The sequence below is a fragment of the Mustela putorius genome, unplaced genomic scaffold (genome assembly GCF_011764305.1).
Source record: "Mustela putorius furo isolate JIRA1106 unplaced genomic scaffold, ASM1176430v1.1 tig00000253_pilon_pilon_pilon, whole genome shotgun sequence".
Lineage (NCBI taxonomy): Eukaryota > Metazoa > Chordata > Mammalia > Carnivora > Mustelidae > Mustela > Mustela putorius.
In genome coordinates, this window is record NW_025421329.1 from 2,842,895 (window position 1) to 2,869,601 (window position 26,707).

Consider the following 26,707-nt stretch of genomic DNA (forward strand, 5'->3'; position numbering starts at 1 on the left):
AAAATTAATGACATGACAGTGAGCATTTTCATACAGTAAGCAGGGAACATTTTCCAGGCCTCAAGTCAGCCGGGGAGGCACCATGCCACGTGCCTCTGCTGTAGCACGTGTCAGACGGGGCACAGGCTCCCTGGACAGCCAGATCCAGATTTGAACTTCCACTCTTCCACTTACTGGCCTTTGGACTTCAGTAAGTCCTTCTAAGCCTCAGTTTTTGCCTCTGCAAGATAGGAGTAAGAATCCTCACTTCCTGGGACTTGAGCAAGGACTAGAAGTAAAACACATGAAAGCACAAGCCTGAAGTCTGACAGGTAACTTAGACAGTGAGCACTCAGAAATGGTAGCCGCTATCACTGCTATTATTAATTATTCAAGGTGGTAGATACTCTGTTCTCTTCTCCACAGGAAAAACTCCAGAAAACAAAATTGCCTTTTTAAATAGCCTGGGTCTAGAATGGGAAACTGACTAGCAAAATCATATCCCAGGCAGTTTTGCTAGCTTCCCAGAAAAAGCACAGTAAATTTATTATTTTTTTTTTCCCTCTGTCACATGTAGTCTTTCCCTGGAGAAATTTGTAACCTTTACTTCCCTCTGTATAGAGGGTTTCTACCGTCTCTCTTTGATATCCCTTCAGTAAGCCTGCCATTATTCCTTCAACAGGTGCCCACCAAAAGAATCATTAAGCCCTTATGAGCTAACAGTGAAGTTTCAGCCAAGAAAAGAAATAAAAAGTCAGTTTCCTGAAAATTTATAATATATATAAGTTTGGAATGTACTTGTTTGTTTGTGTCTTTCTTTTTAAGTTTATAGAACACTCTTTGCTCTTTATGTTGAAAAACTGTCAATTGTTACTGGCTGTTGGCAACTTTTTCACCTTTGAGGTAACAGATTTCTACGATAAAACTTTAACTCTGATCAAAGCAGACAGTGTGTTATAAAAAAATATATATATCAAGCACACATGCAGCCATGAAGTCTCATATATGTTTACCTCCAAAAATGAAAGGGTTTATAGTATTTTAGAGAAATGTTATTATTGTTGTTGTTGTTGTTGTTGTTGTTTAACACTAGGCACTTAGTAAACATTTCTGGGTAACCCAAAGAAGGAACAAACAAATTAAGCAAATGAAAAAAGGGGATTTACCACAACTATAAATCATTTCTCTTGAATGAAGTGGGATGAAGTGTACTACTTGCTTTCCTGGAAAAAAAAAAATTAAATTAAGATAAATCATTGTTGAAAGAGTTCTTTAGGGAATAAAAGAGCAGTGAACATAGTAATAAAACATGGCTCCCCAAAGCAGAATGTGGTAGTTCCAGTTACAGGAAGCCTATTAATCCCTTTCTTTTCTGGGATTGCCTGCCTTGTGTGTAATTTTGGTTTTGAAATCTTCCTTTTCCTGGGCAGAAAATAACCCCCCAGAATGTCAGACCTGTGGTTATTTGACAACCGCTGAATCTACCCCAAAGCAGTTGCTGTTACCTTGATTAACAAAGACCTTTGGGAGGTGAAGGTCATTTCAGACCAGAACTAAACAGCAGGGTATGTGTTAGGGTGTTTTCTGAATGCTTTAAAGGAGGTGGGGTTCAGAGTATGGGCATGATCTTAGCATCATTAGGCCAGGTCTAAATTTTCACTTGGTCAGTGGGAATTTGGCTGCATTACTTAACCGGAAACCTCAATTGCCTTATTGAAAAAAGGAGGCAAGGATGGCACTTAACTCACACCAGTTTGGGTGAAACTGTACAGCATTTAGCACAATGCTCAAATGTGACTTCCACTACAATCTCTTTCCACTCAAAATCCTTCTGACACCAATTGTGTGGATTTATTCCTGACACCCATTAATTCTCCAGTTCCCCAGCTTCACCAACTAAGTATCCTTCAACTGACTTCAACTCTGACATCAACTACCTGGAGTAAGCATCAGACACCCCCCCCACCCCCACCCCCTCAGTTAAGGGCTCAGTCCCACAAGACTGCCCCACTGCAGACATCAATTGCAAGTCTAGGCCACACAAACTGGGCCACTGACCGCCTCGCTATAGAGTAACAGGTCCCCACAACCCCCTCCTAGGGTTTGATGATTTCCTGGAACAGCTCACAGAACTCAGGGAGAACAGCTGGCTTTCTATTACTGGTTTATGATAAAAGATCTTACAAAGGACGCAAATGAACAGCCAGATGTAGAGGTACATAGAGTGAGGTCCAAAAGGGTCCTGAGCACAGGAGCTTCTGTGGAGTTGGGGTGCACCACCTCCTAGCTTGTGGATGTGTTCACCAACCTGAAAGCTGTCCAAACCTCATTGTCTGGAGTTTTCACAGAGGTTCTGTAACAGAGGCATGGTTGATTCAATCGTTGGCCATCAGTGACTGACTCAATCTCTAGTCACCCTCTCCTCCCCAGAGGTTATGGGGGGGGGCTGAAATTCCAACACTTTAGTCACATGGTTGAGTCCTCTAGCAACTAGCCCCACCCTAAAAGTTATCTGGGAACCCACCAAGAGCCTCCCTATTAACAAAAATCAAGTAAGGTTGAAAGGGGCTTACTACGAATTACAAAAGATGCTCCTATCCCCTCTATCACTCAGGAAATCATAGGGGTTTTAGAAGCTCGGTGCCAGGAACTAGAGACAAAGACCAAATATGTATTTGTCATTGTATCACGGTATCACATTAAGTCATATTAAGTGTTCAATAAATGGAAAATAAATGTTGGTCAAACCAACTGTTACACATTTTGATGCCAGGTGTCAACTGGGATGGTTCCTGAAATTTTCTTTCATAAGTTTTAGTTCTCCCCTTTGTACACTTGAGAGGGCTCAATCAGATCAGGAAGAGTGGTGCTTCATACCCATGGTTCCTTGAACGAAATGTGTAGCAGTGTGGAGATGGGAGGAAAGCAGGCTGGGACGCTACCAGTGTTGTCCCAAAGTGCACAGGACAGGGAAAATAGGTGCTGGCTAGGAGAGGAACTGAGCAGTAGGAGAACAAGGAGGTAAGTATGGAGGGGAAGGGAGGAGAAAGAGACAAGGGAGTGTGCCTGGGATGAACAGCTTCAATTGCTAGAAGGAGATTTGCTGTAAGCACTCTTGGGATTTCTTGGAAGGAAACCCATTGTTCTGGACTTAGAAACTAAAAATCAGTTTCCACCTAGAGAGGAAGGATTCGAGGGACCAGGCTGGAAGGATTCGAGGGACCAGGCTGGGATTCATGAAGAGGTTCAATCTGTGAAGACAAAAGTTGACTGCAAAAGGGAAAGGACAAAAATACATTAAAACTGACTCAACCCCTGGTGGGTCCTTCATCCCCGCAGCTGACTGAAGGTGGGATAAACCTATATAACATATCTGGCACCTACTCAGCTCAGTGTCCCCATATACTCACCGCACCTTCAGCATACATCCTCTCTTGGGGCAGGCTGGCTTTAGGCACTTTCTTGCTGACTGTTGCCCAGAGGCCTCAGGTCCTTACTGTGTCAGCCTCTCCATAAGCTGATCTGTATCCTCATGACATGGCAGCTGGCTTCCTCCAGAGCAAGTGACCCAGGAGAGTAAGAGCACATTCACAGTGGAAGTGACAGTCCTTTTATAACCTAATCCCAAAAGTGACAGACCACTGCTCTGCCATATTCTGTTAATTAGGCAAGTCCCTAAACCCATCACACAGTCAAGGAGAGTTTCCATTAAGCTCCACCTCTGGAAGAGAGGAAGATCTAACAATTTGTGGGCATGTTTTTAAAACCACCATAATCCCCAATGGTCTTCTTGTTTCCTCTTCTAAGACCTTCTACACCCTCACTGTGTCTCTACCCTTGGATTCTTTGGGACCCCCTCAAATATTAAATCCTTTTATTGACTCAAGATCGCGTATAAGTCAAAAGTCCATTCCAATACCATCTGCAGTCTTAGAATCAGTGAGAACTAATCAGAGACGTGGGCTTTGCTACCTCACCAAAAGTGATGTCTTTGGTGGACAGGAAGTAGTAGAGGGTTATCTTCATAATAGGTCAAGCCAATTCCTACACCCTGTAGGTAATCACCCCTCCACAAAGCATTTAAATGCATGGTTTTGTAGGCTGAGTCATCTCCCACTATTTATTTCATTAGGTTGCTCTAAAACAGGAGTCAGCACACTTCTGTGAAGGACCAGATGGGAAATATTTTTGGCTCCACAGGCCACATATGGTCTGTGTCGCATATTTTTCTTTGTTTTTATTACAACCCTTTAAAAATGTAAAACCCATTCTTAGCATGTGGGCTGTATGAAAAAACAGGCCTATGGGCCAGAGTTTGATGACCCCTGCTCTAAAATCCATCTCCTAGAAAGATACTCATTGTGTCCTCAGGAAATATTTAGATGTGCTTCTCCACACCACCCAGTCATGAGAGCAGAGCTCCTTTCCATATCTCTAATTTATCTTACTTGAGGTAAAACGCTGAGAGTCCTCTTTTCAGGTTGGATACATTTTACATAGGATTTCTCTCGTTCCTTCAGGGAGACAGAAACAGGTTCAAAAATTGAGTCACTAAAATGACTAATGTGGTCCTGTCAGAGGAGAATTATGGACCTCTAGGGCTATGGTCTCTTAGAGAACTCATTTTGTGTTTCTATCCATCACGTGAATAACAATAACCTTCTCCAACAAGCAGAGTGAAAAATGTATGGACTGCCAGTAAGTATTCCTCACTGCTAACTAAATATTGGCACCACAAAGGCTTTATCCAGCAATGGTGATGTGTAGGGAATTTGTGTCAGATCTGGCTTTTAATGGGGAAAAATAATCCAGTCTCAGACTTTGACTTTTTGTGTCTCTACTGCTTTCTCTCGTATCAGCATGCTTCATGAATGACATTGGACACACCAAAAAAAAAAAAAAAAAAAGTCTGTATTTTAATTTTACCAAAGCATTAGATAAAATGTATTACTTAGCCCATGAGTCAACAAAAGTTAATGTGCTAACATATATATATGATTAATGAATTCATACTAGAAGAAGCAGAAAAGAAGGGGGAAAAAGCCAAAGGGAGAAATTAAAAGCTGTTCATCATATTTAATGTTTCAGATAGCCCCAGATAAGTAGTACAGCTTTCTTATTTTACTACTCTGCCCAAACTTGTGGCACTAAACACTGCTAACCTAAGGCGCTACGTGAAAACCATACATGAGAACGTGATCAACACTTGCAAGAGTGGGGAGTTTGGGAATGAAGTTCTTTCAAGTAGCAAGGAATCAGCTAGAGGTCTCTGCTTCCTGACCAAATACCTTCAGTTTTGGGTCCTTATTTCACCCTCTTACAGCTTACCTTGTAGACCTCATTATTAGTTGTAATTAAAACAGACCAAAAAGCATAATTAGCCTTCATAGGACAGCTTTGGGGGGGCATCTTTTCATTGCGCATACAATGTTTCTCCCTGTAACTATTTGTTGTTGTAACTTCTTCCAATCACACATTTAGTAACCAGTATTAGAGGAAATTATTCACTTGCCATTCATTTGAATGGTTCAAGAAGTATGTGCATATATTTGAGTATTTGTCCAGACCATTGTCAGGTGATCGAAAGAACTTTTGATGTACTTTGACATGTTCAGATTAACACTAGGAATCACAAGGCAGCATTCATTACAATACTACTATGTTGGGTTTTTTTTTTTTTTTTATGACAACATTCACAGAACTTTGTATGCTGACAGATGATAATTAGACATAGTGTGGTGAGCATTTTGTAATGTGAATAAATGTCAAACCACTATGTCTTCAACTTGAAACTAATATAATGATGTACGTCAACTGGACTTACGTGAATAAATAAATACCTCAAGGCCGATTTTGACACTTCCAGAAGTTACAGGTCTTCTGAGGTAAAAGGGGGAGAAATTGGTTCCACCAAGTCCAGGACCATCTGACATTTATCATGAGAGCTGCGACAGGTGGAATAATTTATTCTCATAAGCAAACTTCCAAGAAGATAGAAAGTCCTAAATACCTTTTTCAACCATTGCTGTGAGAATGTTCTCCTGTCATCTTCCTCATGGGTAGCATTCCGTCATCCCTCCGCCATCGAACTCTTCCTGTCTGTTGCTCCTTGCTACATCCACTCCTTCTTCATGGAAGAACTTTGGTTTAAGTGGGAAGGGGCTCTATGTAGTAAATGACTGTCCCTAATTGTAATTGTAATAACTTTGTATGCTGACAGATGATAATTACACTTACCATGGTGAGCATTTCATGATGTATGTGATTGTCAAATCACTATGATGTACATGTGAAACTAGAATCATTGTCTGTCAACGATATTACAGTGAAAAAAAAGACCATATTTAGAACCCATGAGAGGGAAAAGCCCTATGTCCACTAGGTGAAATGATTCTCATTTTGAAGGGATGAAATCACTTGCAGAGATTTCTCTTTTCATTGGTCACATAAATCTATATATTCACCAAACATATTTCCATGGAGAGGAGACAACTGGAATGCTTTTAGAGTTATTCAAAACAGTACATCAGGGACGCCTGGGTGGCTCAGTTGGTTGGACGACTGCCTTCGGCTCAGGTCATGATCCTGGAGTCCTGGGATCGAGTCCCGCATCGGGCTCCCAGCTCCACGGGGAGTCTGCTTCTCTCTCTGACCTTCTCCTCGCTCGTGCTCTCTCTCACTGTCTCTCTCTCAAGTAAATAAATAAAATCTTTAAAAAAAAAAAAAAAAAAAAAAAAAAAAAAAAAAAAAAAAAAACAGTACATCAGATAAGGCAGACTTCTGCAAATTGACCAATTTGGCAGAAAGAACAAAGCACATTCCAGAATACTCTCCAGTTAGGGATTCATGTGTTGCTTTATGTCTATAGCATTGAACATACTGGCAATACTTAATTGTCTGTGCCTCCTCTGCCATCAGGAGAAGAGAAACAGATGTTCCCATTTGTCTTTTGATGTGGCTTCTGATACTGACATTTACTTGTCTAAAATAACATCAGCCACCCTGGACAATTTTTCCCTAGTTCTTGAGTCTGTAGACTAATTGCTTTAGGTAGCTATTAAGTATGATTATCATCTCAAGGAGATGATCTAATGCCAGCAAGTATCACCCCAGTGCAAGGGAAAAACAGGTAATATTGGGAAGAGAACATAACAACCACACACGCGCACGCGCGCGTACACACACACACACACACACACACAGAACTGTATTTGTTCAAAGTAAAGTGAGACCCCAGTAACTCTTTTTGAAATATGCCTAATACAAATTGGGGGTACTTAAAATCAATACCAGGAAGTCTTATCACTCATCATAGTAATTCTGTAACTGGCATTATAGTTCGGAAACTAGATAATTAGTGTATAATCAGTAGACTTGGGAGAGGTGATGGTTTAATTATTAAATACAAGTAATTTATACTAAATTGAAAATGACAGCCTTCTTAAATCATGGCTTGATGGGAAAGAAATAATGACAGTACTGGACACATGTAAGAGAGGGAGGAAGTATGATAGGTCTGGAAGTTATAGAATGGAGGCAGAATTGGGATAAAGGGGACTAGAGTCTTTTTGCCTGACTGGCAGGAGGGCTTACAGTAAGATAGTGTCCTACTTGTGACATAAAGGGACCAGGTATTGGAAGTGACTATTGCAGACCAGACAAATACAACCCAGACAAAATCACAAAAGAAAACAAACAGAAAGCTAACCAGGCATTTCAGCAAGTAGCAAAAACATATATGTGTGTATGTGTGTGTGTGTGTGTGTATTATTTTTTTTAATGACCATTACAGGTTTTCCGCTCTGTCTGTAGAAGTTTCCTGCGAAACCTTTTGTAAGCCAAAGTGGCTCAAAGCAAAAAAGCAATTACCATTTCATAAAAGTGAAAATCCTCTGCAGATTTCTTTTGGTTATTGAAAATAGGTGTTAATGTAGGTCTTTTGTAAAAGCAAAGTGCTTTACTTCTTTAAAAAAAATCTTATACAAACTTTCTAGATACCATGTTAGGAGGTCTATTTTCTACTGGTCTATTTTTCCTTCCCATCTATTTGATTTCCCTTCCTTTCTACTGAAACATCTCAACTGCGTAAGGTACATCCTGGGCCCCCCAAATCAACATGGCTTCCTTCTTTCCCAGGCCCAGTCACTGCTCCCCAGCTCCCATTTTCCCAGACCATATGCCTAAATGAGAATCCAGGTAGCATGATAGCATGGTGATCCATGGATTTCTCATTGAAAGCTGGTGATTAATGCTCAAATCCTGTTTCTACTTCCTGCTAGCTATGGGACCTTTGGAAGAGCTATTTAAACTATCCAAAATCATTTCTTCACCTATAAAATAGGCTATTTATTGTACCTGTACTGCGAGGTTGTTATGAGTGTAAAATGGAATAAATCAGAACTTCTGTAATAGAGGCTGGCACTGCTCCTCATCATTCACACCTCCATCCAACCACTCCACAAAGCCGGTTGATTCTACCCCTTGACTGTCTCCTCAATCCATCCTATTCTCTGTTTTCACCTTCCATCCCTTAATCTCAGACTTTCATCATCTCTTATCTGGAGTATTTTCTCAGTTCCATGTGGGTCACTTAACCCCCCCCTTCTTCCCCCACCCCAATCAATCCAGAACCCACAAAGCAGCTAGGTGAGAGAGAAACCGTGGATCCCTAACCCCCTTCATGGAAGCATCTCCCTTCTCTTGGTAAGGGGTAAAGAGTTCTTTATACCATAACTACTTGTTCTTCTTCTGGCTTCTCTCCTTGCTCCACTCCCTTTGTTTCCAGTGGTCCTGCAGAACAAAATCATGTGACTCTCCAAATATACATGCTCACCTTCTCCTCTAGATCTTGTTCCCTAACCTTTGGAACATTCCCCAATGCCTGGGTATCTTCCCTTTAGGCCCATCTCATGGTACGCACTCTACACCAGCCCCATTGGCTACCCCTGAGTCTTCAAGGATGCCAGGTTCTCTCCTGCAACAGGTCCTACGGACATGCTTTTCACTCTAACTGGAAAATTCATCTACCTCTGCCTTTTTGATTCATTAATTTCTACCAATTAATTTCACATAATAAATGCCTTGAACTTATCAGCTCAAATACTCTTTGCACAGAGAAGTCCCCTCTGATGACCTTCTTGGATAGAAGTCCTCTTGGCAAACTCTACTTTCAGACAGGAAAGGAAGAAAACGGGTTCATGAATAGGCAGGTTATCCTGTGGGTAGTTGGGATGGGACCTGTAGGGGAATTCTGTGGGTTGTGCCCCAGAGTTCTCCAACTCCAGGGGAATGAGGGCAAGTATTAATTATTTTCTCCTCATCCCCAACCTTACCCTTACCTTATCCCCAACCACAGGTTGGGGGGCTGCTTCCAAACTGGTTGCATAGGACAAGGATCCTGTTGAGACTAGAAAAACCCCTAAGGCAGGGCAACATAGGTGTTCACGAGGAGAGGCCATTGGTGAATAAAGAGGGAACAGGGGAGTGGATTTGATAGTTTCAGCCTCAATATCCATCTGCCCACTGGACTCTGAGCTCTGCAGCCCCCTTCCTCACTAGTCAACTCCACTTATAGGAATACAACACGAATCACAGATGCATGTGTAACTTTAAATTTTTGAGGAGCAATGTTTAAAAAAAAAAACACTAAGAGAAACAGTCACCATTAACTTTAACTCTATATTTTATTTAAACCATATAGCCAAAGTGTTGCATTTCAATGTGTAATCAATGTTACACAATGTGTAAAAATTGTTAATGAGCTATTGTACCTTGTTTTGTGCTGTCCTTAAAAGAGGATGTGTATTTGACATTCATAGCACATCTCAATTTGGACATGCTGCGTTTCTATGAGTGTGATTTCTGCACTTATGAATTATTTTCATGTATTTCAACATGAAATTTATTTTAATAAATTTAATTTATTAATTTAATTTAATAAATTTCAACATGAAATTTATTCTGGTACAATAATGTCAAATAACTATTAAGTGAACATTGGGCTAAACAAAACCTTTACTGGAATTCTGCAGTTTTTTAAAAAAGATAAAACACATGTGTTACATTGCTGTTTTTATAGTTGTTAGTAAGCTTGGGAGAAGCGGTCAAGTTTTATCATCTATAGGATTTGTAATTTGAATGAGGACACCTTTTTATAAAGCATTCGTATTGAATCATGGAAAACCCACACATTGCCTTCTTCCTAAATTTCAAAATCCCAAGCAGCATGGTAAAATTTCTGCTTTTACCACTTAAAATAGCATGTTTCAACACTGAAGGCACAACTCTGTTAAAGGGGGGGGGGAATGGTAGAAACACAAAGACGGACGATTTTACTTCCCATAACCACGTGGGGCTGCCTACAATCAAGCCTGTGTATATTGTGCTCTCCCTGAGAGACACACCTGCTCTGAACACATGCACATTCTCCCCACAGCAAAGCAAGTGGAGAACTGAAGCACTTGCTTAGATATTCCTCACTTAATTCAGCTTAAATGACCAATATTTACTCAGATCTACACATGCAAGATAGATTCTCTTATTTTTCTCTAAATAATTGCCTCCAGCCTCATTTTCACCTTGAGCAAGTGATACAGAAAGATATAGCTGTTGAAATCACTCTGTCCAGCTTTCTTCCATCAACTCCCAAAGGGAAAGGCTTTTGTGTTCCTCATAGCCTAGTATATTTCCTCTCCACCATCTTGAACTTCATACGTACTCACCAAATGTTAATTGATGGCAAAGATACCGAGCAGCTTTTCCATTTATTTATGGAATGATTCTTCTATTCAAAGAACATCTTTATATCCTTTCTCTTCTTCAATAAAGTGAAACAGTGTTTCATCTTGCCAGTTCTGTTTTAACATCTGCAGAGAGCACAATGTGTGCCTGTTTTAAACAAATGTGTAGGCACACCAGTTTTCTTGATATAGAAGCATAAGTGACAATAGAGAGAAATAGTTTTTAGAAGGAAATTTAACCTTAGGGCTTAATGTTAATAGAAATGGCAATTGTTGTTTTGTTGGAGAGAAAGAGCACTGTAATGCTATTATGCTGTTTATTTTTTTCATAATTTTCCCAGTTATGTTGCAGACACAAGCTTATGTGTGTACTTGAAAACCAGTGTAATTTACAGTCAATTCACCAATGTAGGTCACCTGGTAGAATAACCATAAGCATCAGCATAAGTTGATTTGTAGCCTCAGTTGCACCATAAAGTCATGGGAAGACTTTAAGAAAGCAGCTTAGTTCCCACTTGTTTGTTTCCTAATCTGTATTAAAAAAAAAAAAAAGACCACATTAATGTATTTCTTATTATTGTCATTCCTTAATGGTTATTGATTATATGCAGGATGCTTTGTATCTCTGCGAGGCATTGCAACTTTCCCCGGGGAAGACTGTGCTAATGAATAGTGTTTGTAAAGTACTTGGAAATCCTTGGATTAAAAGCTAACCATATCAGGGTAAAAGTATTTGTATTAACATGCCATATGGGAGAACCATATGTTATCTATTAAGAGGGTGTGTGTGATATTGAAAATAGCTCTCTAGTGCATTGCTTTGTGCTATTTTTATAACAAGTTATGTCATGGCAAGTTTTGGTATGCTAGGATCATACCTTCATTGTGGAAATGCTACAAAATTCAATCATTCAGCAGGTATTCGTTGAGTTTCTTATTGAATGCTTGGCCTTCTACTTACCATCATACAAAATATATGGAGAGGACAGTTGCATGCTACAGTCTTATATATTCCTTTTATTGAATTTATGTTACACTTGGTTCTCCCTTAACAGACATATCTGCTTTAAAAGTAACAGGTTCAATTATTTCCTCTTACTCCTACATGGACAAGTATGCTGTTTGAGTACATTCTTAGGAAAAAAAAAAAAAAGGACTGTGGCATCTGGGTTGCTCAGTTGGTTAAGCAACTGACTCTTGATTTCAGCTCTGGTCACAATCTCATGTGTTGTAGGGGGATGGAACCCCACATCAGGTTCTACACTCAGTGGGGAGCCTACTTCTCTCCTCCCTCTCTCTCTGCCCCTCTGCACATGATCTCTCTCTCTTTCTTTCTTTAAAATAAATAAATAAATCTTAGGAAAGAAGGAAGGAAGTGGGGGGAGAGAGAAAAGAAGAAAGAAGAATAAGTTGATTGTCTTCTCTGTCCTATAACTGAAGACCAACTGTGGCTCTTGCACAGTCTCTGTGAATGACATATGGTTACAATAGTATTTGTTTCAAGTAGAATTGGTACTGGCAGGCAGGAAAGCAAGCATTTCCCCAAATGGGCTATGTTTGCCCCTCCCTCTTCCCAGGAGGTGCTTGGTTATTAGTCTGGATAACTGAATTGTAACAAGGGTTCCTTCCCTAAGTGACTCTTCTAGGTAGCAATAGAGGTATTGTTAACAAGAACCTGGGTTCTGTATCTGGGGCACCTTCCTGGAAAAATGCCACCCTACATGATATATGAACCTCAAGTTTCAAGGGACCTAATGATCTTGCAAGAGGAGTTAATTTCCCCCTGTTTTTCCTGGTTAGTTTGTAACTAGCTCTGGAAGCCCAGGTCAGGAAGGAGCATATTTCACTGATCCACAAATATTTAGGTGTTTATTCAGGTGTTCCTTCTAGATGTTTAGAAGGCCTCAGGCAATGAAGGAAACAAACATCCTTACCTTGGTGGAGCTTACATTCAAGTGGGGGAGATATACAGAAAATGAATAGAATACTTACCTACACTGTATCTTGGAAAATGATGGATCCACATAAGGTAGATGAAGGGTATAGGGGTGGGGAGATATTGTAATTTTAAGTAGAGTGTTCAGCATAGACCTCATGGAGAAGGAGACATTTTGAGCCAAGACTTGGAGGACTTGGAAGCACCTCAGGCAGAGGGGAAAGGCAGTAGAAAGACCAGAGGGGAAGAGACCAGCCAGTATGGCTGGAGCAGAGTGCATGGGAAGCTTCTAGAAAAATGTCAGGGCAGGAAAACCATAGTGGAATCCACCACACAGAGCCTTGCTTCCTTTGAGCAACATCTGAGCAGGGGAACGGTATGATCTTACTTATATTGGAAAACAACCTGGCCTCTAGCTTGAGAGCAGATCTGGAGGTCAAGAACTGAAGCCACTGTCACCACCCAGGGAAGAGAGGGGAAAGGAGGCTGAACCTGGACGGCGGTGAGAGCAGATGAACTCCTGTTACTTGTGCTCCCTCCCTGTCACCATACTGGATTTTTAGGAACCCTTGTTTGTGATCAAAGACACTTGACATTTCAAAACAAATTCACAATTTAATGAGCTTCAAGCAGAGGCTCAGATAGATAACATACCTTTTCTACACCCAAAACTGAAATCCAGTTCAAGCAAAATAATAAATAATAATTACTGCTTAGGGGAAAATGAAGTTTCTTTTTTAATCCTTTGACAAGCATTTATGGAGCCCCCAATGAACTTAGGCACTGTGTTGGGTACTGAGGACACCACAGCAAGGGTAAGGGCCTCCCTCTCAAAAAAGACTTACAACGCCACCACCAAGAGTCTGAAGAGGTGACAGGAATCTGCAAGGGAAAGAGAACTCAGGCTTTGGCATGATCTGGACCTGAGTTTAAGACTCAGCTCTGCCACTGTTCATAGGACTTCAGGAAAGTTACTCGGCCTCCCACAATCATGATTTCTTCATCTGTAAAAATGTAGATAAAAGTCTAATTTAGAAGACTCGTGGGAGATTCATAGTAATAGGTGTGAGGTGCCTGAAAGTCTGAAGTGCCTGGTACCAAGGAGACACTCAGAGCAGCAGCTACCAATCATGTTAGATGGTGAGGACTCAACTGGACATCTCTTTTTATCTGCACTGAAAGATGCATGTGAAGCTTTTCATTAGAACAACGAGGCAGCCAACTTGGGAACTTAATTTTCCTTACACCCATCTGTTGACATTGACTAATGGGCTGGTGACACCTCCAGAACAAAGCTTTAGTGTTTGAAACTAAGCATCCGTCCCCTTCCTTCCTTCCTCTCTTTCTTTCTTTCCTTCTTCCTTTATTTCCTTCCTTTGCCCTTCCTTTCTTCCTTTCTTTCATTCTTTCTTCCAGTCCTTCTTCCTTTCTTCCTTCCTTTCCTTCTCTCACCCTTCCTCCCTCCCTTCTTTCCTTCCTATCTTTCTTCCCTTTCTTTCTAAAGCCAGTAAGTAGGGCTGAGAAAGTAGGCACTCACACCAAAGGGGGTTTGGGGTGAGGTGGCAAACACCCAGCACAGAACTTAGGCAAGGTCAGGAAGGCATCTCGATTCTTAGGTTGAAGGAGACTGAATACATGTTACAACGAAATGCAGTGTGTGTAGAAAATTGGCAAAACTTGAATGTGGTCTGTGGCTTAGAGAGCAGGGGTGTCATCAGGCTAATCTCCTGATCTTGATGGTTGCACTATTGTCATGGAGGAGAATGTCCTTGTTTGTACAAAATATATACTAAAGTACTCAGGGCTCCGGGAGGGGATTATATCTGCAACTCACTCTCAGTAGGTTCAGAAAAGAAAGGAAAAGAAAACTCTTTGTACCATTCTTGTAACTTTCTATTGTTTAAAATTATTCCAAAATGAAAATAACTTTAGCATTAAAAAAATAGTTTATAGTATTGTGCTTACCTGGCTTAAATGTCAGGTAAGCTCAATTCTTTTTTTTTTAAATTAACATATAATGTATTATTTCAGGGGTACAGGTCTGTGATTCATCAGTCTTACACAAGTCACAGCACTTGTGTGACTTGTCATAGCACACACCTTCCCCAGTGTCCATCCCCCAGCCACCCCATCCCTACCACACCCCTCCTCCCCAGCAACCCTCAGTTTGTTTCTTGAGATTAAGAGTCTCTTACTGTTTGTCTCCCTCTCTGGTTTCATCTTGTTTCATTTTTCCCTGCCTCCCCTATGCTCCTCTATCTTGTTTCTCTAATTCCTCATATTAGTAAGATCATATGATAATTGTCTTTCTCTGATGGACTTATTTTGCTCAGCATAACACCCTCTAGTTCCATCCATGTCATTGCAAATGGCCCAATTCCATTCCTTTTGATGGCTGCATGGTATTCCATTGTATATATATACCACCACTTCTTTATCCATTCATCTGTTGATGGGCATCTAGGTTCTTTCCATAGTTTGGCTATTGTGGACATTGCTGCTATAAACATTGGGGTCCATGTGGCCCTTTGGATCACTACATTTGTATCTTTAGGGTAAATAACCAGTAGTGCAATTGCTGAGTCATAGGATAGCTCTATTTTCAACTTTTTGAGGAATCTCCATACTAGAGTGACTACACCAGCTCAGGCAAGCTCAATTCTTAACATTCTTAGTGTTCTATGTGAATCTGCATGACAATATAGTTTAACTCCTTAGCTATTATTATATTAAGTATCAGTCTTTCCACATATTTGCTCTCCCATAATTTATCTTGCCCAGATAAATATTAGTTATGTTTCCAAGAAGAGAATAATAGGCTGTGGTGTCAGCTGATTCTCAAAACCCTGCTTCCACCACTTGCTAGATGAAGGATCTTAGGCAAATTACTTAATATCTCTGTATCTCAATTTTCTTATCTGTGAAATGTGGATAATAATAATACCAGGGGTGCCTGGGTGGCTCAGTTGGTTAAGCATCTGCCTTCAGCTCAGGTCATGATCCCAGGGTCTAGGATTGAGCCCTGCATTGGGCTGCCTGCTCAATGGGGAGTCTGTTTCTCCCTCTGCCCCTCCCCCTGCTCATGGTCTATCTCTCAAATAAATAAATAAAATCTTTAAAAAGTAATAATAATAATACCATGCTTACTGGGTTGCTTTGAGAATTAAATTTTATGGTCTATGCAAAGTACTTAGACACTGAGCAGAACATAGCCAGTATTCAATAAATATTAGCGATATTAACCAGTATTACGCTGCTACTCACTTTGCTCTATTACATAAGACATAAGTATAATTGATGGAAGTGCCTATTTTTGAGATCATTCCTCTCTTATATAAGCTAACATTATTTTTTATATGTGTATATTCTAGAGAATTTGGGAACATGTGAGATGGAAATGTTAGCCAGGTGACAAAATATAAAATTAAAGACTGAATTCTTTATAAACAAAAGAGGATTGACTTAAAAAAAAAAAAGTTGAGCCTTCCTGATTTGAGAAAAATAAATATACCACTTGTATTAATCAGCTGTTGCCATGATAAAACTGTATAACAAATGACCCCCAAATAGAGTCCCTTACAACACAATTATTTATTCTCATGCTCACAGATTTGCAAGTTGACTACCATTCAGATGATGTAGGCTGGGCTCTGCTGGACAGTTCTGTTTCAAGCTGTGACTTGCCTGGGCTTGGCTCCCAGTCATATCTTGGGTGTGATCTGCTCCACATATCTCTCATCCTCTTTAAACCAGCAGCTTATAGGGTCATCTTCTTGTCGTGACAAATGTCAGGAACACGGGTGTCAAGTCCAACTATGCAACACAGTTAAGCCTTTTGCTCACATTGTGTCCACTAATATTTCACTTGCTAAATGAGGTAACTTGATCAAACCCAACATTAGTGGGTTGGGATGTATTCTCTGCCCACGGTGGGAGAATCAGGACCAATGATCTAATCTGCAAAACACTGTATTTCAATGGTATATGCTCTGTCTGTGCCTGGAAATGTCGGCACCTCTGTAAGAAAGATTATTAGTTCATGAACAGGCAACACACATCAGGTTGTTTCTCCAGTAGCAGGGATGGATTTGCTTGGATTTATTTCCCCTTTTTCTTCCCATGCACAGTTCACAAAAAGAACCACACATATCAGGATAGTAATCTGTGGCCATGACATTGAGAGTTTGCCCTTGTGCATCTCTCTCATACAGAAATAAACATGGATTACAGTCTTGTCATCATCCAACAAATAATGCATTCCTACTGCCTCTGTGAATTCAGTTCACAGCAGGAGTCTCTTATTTTATTTGTATAAAATTGCTGAAATATCCTTGCATATAGTACATGCTCAATAAATACGGGTTGAAAGAGTGAAGAATGAATAGTGAATAGTGAAGAAACAAAAATTATGCAACAACTAAAATGCTCACAGATTACCACGCTTTTTGGCTTGAGAAAATAGCATGTGATGTGACTCCCACCCTGAATGCTATGGGAATTTATTACCTGAAATAAATATGTGATCTTAAATGCATACTAACTACAAGAATTTAGCTTTTTCATGACATTTTTTAAGCTAACAGAATTGCCTGTCACTTCCCTATATTTCTTCACATTTATTGTAAGCCTTTAAATCCCTTCTAAAAACCACAAGTTTATATTCACCACTCTACTTAACTTTTTATTGTTTATGGGCTTCCTGTGAAGATAGCTAGACAGACAAAGTTGATGAAAAGGAAAGCTTGTCCTTATCAAATAAATACTTACCGGTAACTGTGTAAAGGGATTTTTCCCCTACCAGTGGAAGACCCCTGTTTCAGTAAGAACCCACTCATTTGAGGCATTTTAAATGGATGGAAAGTTATAAGCCAGCCAATGTGTCCTTCTGAAAGAGTGAAAGGAATGTTAAATCTAATTGCGGGAGAACGCTTGCTTAGAAAGCGAGACTTCTACGCTGGCTCCCCCTGCTGGCTCTAAGGGTGAACTGTCTAGAGACGGATGAAAGCAACGTACCTAAACCTTGTCCTCCGAGGCCACGTTACTCAAATGGCAAATGCAGCATTCTTCTAGAATGCACTTACTCGGTAATAAACATGTCATTTCTTGAGTTTTCTTTGTAGGGCAGAAATACTGCAACTGGATCCTGCAGTCAAGGCTCAAAGTGGGAACCAAGAGCATGTCCCTCGGGTGGCTGTGTTAGGGAGTGGGACTGCACGCAAATGCAGAGGGGTTAAAAACCCAGTCGGGGTACCTTAGGAAAACAGACTGGTTTTTATTGTTATAAAGCCGGCCTCGGGGGTCTGACTGGAAATGTCCCTCTCATGCATTTCGAACTGCTAGAACCAACTGCTCACCTTCCTCTCACTGAAAATGTGTTTCTCTTTGCCCTCTTATCTTCTCTGGCGCAAGAAGGCTTTTTACTCTCAAGGAAACTCGGTAACCAGACTAATTTTAAAGGCAGCCTGTCACTGCGGACTGCAAACCTATTGTGAAATCTCGGTTAAAAAGACTGTCCACTGGGAGAGACAGAAAAGCTGGCAGATTTCTCCTGCTTGATTCTGACTCCATTTGGTGGGAGGAAGGGGGAAAATACTGACCCACGGATTTAACACATGCTGCAGCACCCACTTAGCCTTGTTAAGGGAGCAAGAGCAGCAAGGATGGCTGTTTCCCTCCTAGAGCAAAACCCAATGCCGTCATCTGCTTGGAGAACTAAAACAGAGCAAATGTCAGACCGTTAAGCAGCACTGTAAATATGCCATTTAGAACATTGGGTCTAGGTACCTATAGAGCTGCCTCGGGTTCTCCTGTTCAAAGTTAGCCTGTATCCCTCTAGACAGCACAGGTGTTGGGCAGAGGGAATTGTATACATAATTATGTTTTCATTGGTAGCATTTTTTCCATACTTCAGAATGCCACTCTCATTTATTCATTCATTCATTCACTCATTTATCTATGTCACTGTATTATAAACTTTTTTCTTTCATTCAAGTCAATTCCAAATGTTTTCCCATGTGCAACTCTCTTTGGTCAGTTCTTTTTCAGAGCAACTTGGTGAAATGTTTTCCCATTGCTTTTGAGGCTCTTGTTTGAGCATTCCTGTTTGAGTCCTCCTCTAGGGAGGATTCCCCTCCTCTGGATTAAGAGCTGGTAGTAGGAATGGATGCTGGGTCAAGGCAAGCAAGCAAAACAAAGTTAAGTGATCTGAGCCTGGTGATGGGTCAGGACTCTGAAAAGGGCTCAGCGGGGTGATTCTTCAGCTCTTGGTAGTGCTGGTGAGGTCATGGTTTGCCTGCATGCAGCAGGCAGCTGGGCTAAGTTGGAAGGTGCAGAAGGATTCTCCTACGTGTCTGGCCCCTCAATGCTTTGACACATGGCACTACTCTCTTTCCATGTGCCTCTCTCTTAGGGGGCTAGTCTAAGCATCTCTGCAACATGGTGACTGGCTTCGCAGAGGGAGAAAGTCAAAGCTTCTAGTCCTCTGAGGCCTTGGTTTGGGGATCCCAGACATCATTTCCATATTTCACTGATCTAGTCACAGAATCAGTCCAGATTCAAGAAGAGGAGAGAAAAATTCCATTTCTTGAGAGACGAAGATCTATGGCCATCTTTAACCCATAGTAATATATGCTACTCACTTCTGCTTCTCTGCTTTCTGTACTCACCATGCTTTATGTTCTGTTCCGGTGTCTTTATATAAATTTTTCTTTTTAAAAAATTTTCCAAACAAGAAGGGATTTGGAAACTCTCCCAGCAATGAGGTAGAAAATCCTGCCTTTATTTGCCTTTGAAAAGTTTATTTTTTCTACCCATAAATCCACCGGTATATATTACACATTTTAAGCCAAAAGAAAATGTTAACCAGTTTCTAGCACACAGCCATCACCAAACCTGCCCAGTGATTTGTTTTTCAAGGAGTTATGTACTATGGTGTATCCTTGACCAATGTAGTCTTTTCAAGACAAAGTATCTCATAGCATAGATGTGTTAGACTGTCATGTGTACATTAGCTAAAAATAGATATTTTTGCAACATATATCAAACAGGAAAAGGAGTCATAGAAGCTTAATCAAGCAAATCTCCTTACACAGTGTATATCGCTTCTGTCAAGGGAGAAACACAGATTCGAATTAAGATCAGTACTGCATTTTGGGAAATGCTGTGCAAGGAGAGAACTGTTGTAGGAGTGCTGAGTGAATTTGGTTTACTATAGTAGAACATTTCATCAAGCAAATCAGGTAAGAAGGGACAAGTATAAATGCACCTATTTATGTAGGTAATTTTTCTGTTTCAGGCCTCTGATTCATCTCTCTGTCTTGCTTTGGGAGTCAGGCTACATTGGTTACAATTAATTTCAGTGCTGCCTATTAGCCATAAAGAGATATTTCATAAATTGACTTGATGTATTTTTTTTCTTCCCCCTCTGTGATTTTCTTGCAAGATGAGAACGGTCCAGAGGAAAAACAAAATACAGAAGAAACGGAAGAGCAGAGCCAAGAAGCAGGTGGGCTCAGATTTTTTTTTTTTTTTTTTTGAAGAGTCTCCTAGGCCTTATCCATCCACAGAGATGAACAGTAACTTCACTCAGATGTTGTTTTCTAGACATGCTTATACCTTTTCACCAGGTTGATTGCCGTGTTCGTGTAGGTCTCCCTCAAGAAGCCACCAATTCCACTGACTATAGGTGACAGTGCTTCCAGTCAGAAGGGTGCGCTCTCATTCCCCATTCACCAATTCCATTCTTCTTCTGTGTAACAACACTTTGCTTAGAAATGCTCTAAGAGCAACAGGCAAAGTTTGGATCAAGAGCAGTGCTACCTCAGAACTTGGCTACCTTAAAATTAGCAGATTTAGTTTGGGGAGAAAAAATAAAATACAAAATGTTCAAAGGAAACAAATAAGAGGCTTTCCCTCCATGAGGAAGTAGAAAGTTCTACTCATGAGGAGTAGAAAGTTCTTTACTGCTTTGCATTATACTTTGAGGAGCCGTGTTTCTGGTTGTTTCTTTAGGGGTGGTAGGACACAGTGTCATGGAGCCCGATTACCTCACAACCAGACCTAGCACGAGATCCAAAGCCTTCCTGACATCTCCTCTTCCCTAAGAACAGATGTGTCCATTGAATGTTTATAGATTCTCTACTGTAGATTCTGAATGGAATATCTTTAAGTGAAGTAGCACTTAAGACAAAAGAAGTGGTCACCACCTTTAGCTTCTCGTCTCTTTTTATCCATCTCTGTCCTCAGTCACGCTCTCGTTTAAAAGACCGATAGGCACGGTTATGCTGTTATCAACACCACCCAAATCAAAATACCCATCTTTCCTTTAGTCTCCAAGTCCACCTGAGCCCCATGGGGGGGGGGGCGTTTTTGAAAGAGTGAGCACCGTCTGATGTGTGCCAGGCACATCCCAGGCCATATGCTCAATTCTTGGAAATCAACCAGGTAGCATGATAAGTTTTTCACTGAAAACTTCCTACATTAACCTTGGAAGTTTTGCTAGAGAACTGGAATCTTTTATTATTAACCTGGAAGATGGAATTGAAGAAGGCCAATCAGAGAAAGCACTGAAGCAAAGCAGCAAGGACCTTGTGTAGCTGCCGCTGGGTCAGCCAGCTCCCTTGGCCGAAACATAGTCCTTGCAATGAATTGAATTTCTGATCCAGCAGACTGTTGATATCTGCCACTCCCCACCCCAGCTTCCGACCCACACATCATTATATGCCGCGGAAGATGAGTTTTGTGTGAGAAGCTGTCACTGTTTTCACTGTTGGCCGCTGACAAGTATTAGTCAACTAACTGCTGACAGCTGAGGCCATTCTCTGACTGGTGAGATATCACAGGTTTTATTCACTCACTGTTCTGTCCCCAACTATCTTTATCAGCATAGATTTTCCCCACCCTTGTTCGCGCGCGCACACACACACACACACACACACACACACACGTGCCCGCATTTGCCTGTGGTTTGTTTATTCATCCCTTTTTAGCTTGTCTGTTGAGAACAGGCAGTTTCTTTTTAGATTTGGGATCACCTGTCAGCAGAGAGTGGTGGGGCTTTGGTCTTCTTCTCTACCCCTTGGATCGATAGCATTATCATCACAGTATGTTTATGTCTCAAGGTAAAGAATAGTCCTAATGGCACCCCTGAGGGGCTCCTCTGGTCTTCCAAGCGAGCCTGCTGGTTGGCCCAAATCATGGCAGAATTCATCTCTCATCTTAGCTGTTGTTAGTATCCATGGTTATGTCTGCTCTGGCTCATTTCCTAGCCTTCCTAATACAAGTGCAAAAAAATCAAAGATGAGATCCTGGTCAATAAAGCCCTTCTGATCTATTGCTCTTCTTCCAAAATAACAAAAATGATAATACCTCCTTTACAATTAATATGATTTCCAATTTCAATTTTGATTATGTAACTGTGGGCCTTTTCCACAACATGAAAAACACAGTCTCAAACAGCACAGTTTGACTGCTGTCACAATCCAATCAAATTGAAGTTGTAGATAATATTCCTCAAATAGTATTATTATTATTATTATTATGTTCAATTAGCTAGCATATAGTACATTATTAGTTTCAAGTAGTCATTTAACGAATATATACCAAGGGTCTATTTGACTCTGGCGCTGTTCTGGGCACTGGGATACAATGACAAACCATAAATACAATATCGCTGCCTCCTTGAAGCTTATATTATGGTGGGGTTGGCAGTAGGAGGGGGGTGAACTTCAGAAATAAACACTAAACAAAAACACACAAGATGGTGATAAAAGCCTTGTGGAGAAATGGAGTAGGTAGAAGAACTGCGGGGAAGGCAACTTTCCATCAGCTGGATTTGGGAAGGACTCCCTGAGGAAGAGATGTTAAATAAAATCTCAATGAGGATCTCCTCATTGGTGGAAGAGCATTCTAGATGGAGGGACCAGACAATGCAAATGCCTCAAGACCAATTTTAGCATGTTGGAGAAAGAAGGTTGGAGTGGCTAGAGCATGGTGTGTTAGGGGGAACATGGTGTAAGATTTGGTTAAAAAAAAAATCATAGGAACAGATAATGTCTGACTATTGAAGATTTGATTTTATTAGAACTACAAAGAAACCAGTGGAAGTTTTGAAGTTTTAACAAGCTCACTTTACCTGTGAGTAAAAGTGGGTCACAAACACCAGAGACCAGTTAGAAGGCCATAGCAGGAAGACATGATGGCAGTTTCTGGAAACGGAGACAAAATGGACTGATGTGTCATATTCCAGACATAAAGATAAGAGGATGTGTTGATGGATTCAGATGAGGGGTAAGGGGGAAAGAGGAATCTAGGATAATTCTCAGATTTTTAGCATCAGGAACTTTGTGGATGATGGTGCCACTTGCTAATATTAGGAAGACGGGCTGTGAGGCGTAGATTTTGTTGAGAAAGTTAGTAGTTCAGGATTTTTCCAGAGTAAAAAGGACTTTTTTCCAGAGTAAAAGAAGACACTTAGCCATATGGGATGTCAAGAAGCTAGCTAGTTAGATAGATTAGATAATGATTCTAGAGAGATGTTGACCGAGATACAGATTTGAGATTCACATGGCATATAAACGAGATTTAAAATCATGGTTCTGAAAAAAAAAATTTTTTTAATAAGATAAAATCATGGTTCTGGGTGAGATTCACTAGAAAGAGCATGTAAATAAAGGAAACAGTGGGCTCGGGACACCAAGACTTCCAGATAGGCGGCAACAGAATAGAGAAAGAAAGTGTTTTACAAAGAAGAGTTAAGACTGTGAAATTCTACTGAGAAATTAAGTAAGGTGAGAAAGAGAAATGATCACTGGATTTCACAAAGGGAAGTCATTGGCATCTTTTCTCAGAAAATCCTCAGAGGGGTACTGGAGCCAATGGAGTGGGTTATGGGGAGACTATGAAGTGAGAAAGTACAGAACAATAACACAGACGGCACTTTTAAGGAGTTGTACTGTGAAAGGAAGGGCAAATGGGAAGATGTAACACCAAGGGAAAGTTAATAGTCTTTTGTTTGTTTTTTTCTTTTTATAGGCAATTGTCACCTACCAAAAGAAAGTGATTTATCCTCTCCAATTATTCCTCTACTAAAAATTTCATTCTCTCTTCCAATAGAGACACGACCTGAAAGTTATAGTCCTATGCATTAAGAAGGAAAGAGCTGCTAGAAAAATGCAATTTGTCTTCAAATATTAATTGTCATGGGTGTGTGAATTCTCCTGAGTTCCATAACCTTGTTACTACATTACTACATGTATATTCCTTTTCAATTCCTTCTTCAATTGTGAAATATTAACCATTCCAAGTGACTTTGAAAATCCATATATAAATTTACTATTTTAATGTTAGTAAGTTAATTATCTATTATCCTGGAAGCTAGATACGAGTGGAGTCATCGTATCATATACTTACGATACTGAGGGGAAAGATCAACTCTGATGAGGTTCATTACCATTATGAGGGGGACAAGGACCTCCAAGTTCCTTAGCCCCCACTGTATGCTTGGGTGATGTGACATCTCCAAATGGCTTTTGGTGCTCTCCTGCAAATGATCCCCTTCTCTTGGGCCTCTGCTCTGACAGCCATCAGCCATGCTCCATGCAGTTTGACAACCTGACATAACAGAGCAGAAATGCTGTGCTAAGAAAAACCAAACTTTAAACACACACATATAAAAGCACTTTGTGGAGACTTGCAAGGATATGTTTTCACAATCTTTCACTAAAAGAAATGTACCCTTCTTCTAGAGGTAGGGAAAAAGCAAAATGCCAAAGCATAATAAGACCAGTGAAGAGTATTCCTCACCAAAAAGTAGTTTGTTGTCATTGGGTTCTGGTTTAGTGGAAGATTCCTGTCCGTTGGTTATAAAAGAGAGTCACAAGTCCTAGACCCTTCGAAGGGCACCCAGTGTATTAGAGCATTAAACAGGTTCACACTTCCAGTGGAGATGGACATGCCACAGCCAGAGAAACTCCATCTTGACAATATTGACTCTGAGGCCATGTTTCTCTTTCTGCTGTATAGATGGCGTCAATGCTGCAACTGGGCCCAACCCTGCTTCAGAAGAGGCTGCTCAAGTGTGTAAAGATGAAGGTATGAGACCACTTACTACATCGAAAACTCACAAACTCATGGAAGACCATTTGGATTTTGTTTTTGTGGGGAAATGAAGCAGTGAGCAAATCTATCTAATTCTCTTCAAGCACCTCTATTTCCAACACAATCAAATATCCTGGCCACTCAGTTTTATTCTGTATCTGCCCTTTCAGAATTTATATATACATTTACATTTGTTCCTCTGAAAAGTAACTCTTTATTAAGTAGGAAAAATAATCAAAGAAATTATGTTCAAGGAAGATTGCCTATTTGAAACACCAGAATTAGGCAGTTCTGCTGTTTACAGCTACTCATTAGGAATAAGTACAAAGGAGCGGCATTTGGAAACCACCTACTGGGGGCTCCATTATCCAGACATGGTAAGAGAGAAAATTTGTTGAAAGCATTCTATAGAAATAAATCTTTGGTGGGAGGATCATCCCTCATTCTATGAACAGTTACTATGAGAAAATGTTGCACACCCAGGTATCCCCAAGGAGAAGAAAAAAGTGAAGGAAAATCACATTTAAACTCTAGGGACAAATTTGAGGGAGAAATAGTGGGGACATTCATGTGCAGATGATACAGTTGAAAAAATTATCTGAAGGAAAATGTAATAGCCCTTTCTTTTCTCTCACCCTGATTAACTGTCTCCAAACAAAAAGGTAATATTATTTTATATCTGTCATTGGTAGCTATTAAAAGCCCCTCTATAGACTAGATTGTTGTATTTATACAAATGGGCGTCTGGTAAACCCATGTAAGCTACTTGGAACTTTTAGATAAATATGCTGGATGCATTTGTTTTAGTTTGGAGTGATACGAAAATAGATCTATACTTGACATTGATACTTGCTATTCCTTGAACCACTATTTAGAAAATCAAAGTCATTTTACAATTTTAATACTCAGTTGTTTGCCTAATTCCTTTCATTTTATGTTGTCTGGTATATGGGTTTTCCTAAATAAGGTGTCTTGTGTCATGAGAGTAGTTGCTAACATTGTCAACTCTGGGGCTAGATGGTTGAAGCTTAAATCCTGTCTCTGCCACTCAAAATCGATGTAACCTTTGACAAGTAACTAAAGGAATTAACAAGTAATGACAAGTAATTAACCTCTTTATACTTTTGTTTTCTCCTCTGTGGAGTGAAAACAATAGTATCTATCTTGAAAAAATACCATATACTGTCAATTGCTCAAACTTTTCACCTGGCATGTGTACAGATTGGACTCTCCAAAGACAGACTCTGTGATGGAGGTTAGGAAACAAACATTTATTAGGGAGAGCTCTTGGAATCAACACCTATGAAAGAGAAAGGGTCAAAGCAGAACTGGGTAGAGAGGGAAGTTGAGCTGAAAGGCATTATCAACAGAAGCCACAGCTAGTCTGAGGATAACATGACCCTTCTGAGATGTCTCATCTGGGGTGAAAGAGTCAGCTGAGTAAGACCTTCCATTGATAAGTCACCCGATATTGGTTACCTTGGGAAGGGGGCATGGCCTTACATGAGGCAGAGGTCTTCCATTGAGGTAATCTTGATTACCTGAGATGAATGAGGGCTGCATGCACCTGAGAATAAATTCTTCATTTATTCTCATTATTATTATGAATGAGATTAAATTCTTCATTCCTGAAGGGGGAACTGTGTTACCCAACGAGCATATACCACACTGTCATTTTCAGTGGTTCTTTTTTTGATCATTGCCACTTTTTAAATGAATCCCTTAATTCTCCCCTTCATATTACTCAGACATGTGTTCTTACCTCTCTGGTTCTAAAGCCATTTTTTATATCTAAAAATGTAATAACATAGATATCCACATAGGTTCTGATAAGAAACCCCGGGTTATCTTAGAGAGAGAAATAAACCTGACTCAGTCACACTGGAAAGACAGAAAGTGGTGTTCATCTTAGGCAAATAATTTTGGATATTCTAGTCATTTAGCTTATGATAAAAAA

The 26,707-nt window shown here is 40.3% G+C and overlaps 1 protein-coding gene across 1 annotated transcript in view; it reads left to right on the forward strand.

Moving 5' to 3' along the window:
- The window catches only part of MACROD2 (mono-ADP ribosylhydrolase 2), a 1,942,726-nt gene that overhangs the window by 1,816,208 nt on the left and 99,811 nt on the right, over positions 1 to 26,707 (forward strand). The window contains exons 12-13 of the mRNA XM_045078428.1: positions 20,096 to 20,158; positions 24,676 to 24,744. Of these exons, the coding sequence (XP_044934363.1) occupies positions 20,096 to 20,158; positions 24,676 to 24,744 (132 nt within the window). The remainder of the gene's footprint in view (positions 1 to 20,095; positions 20,159 to 24,675; positions 24,745 to 26,707) is intronic.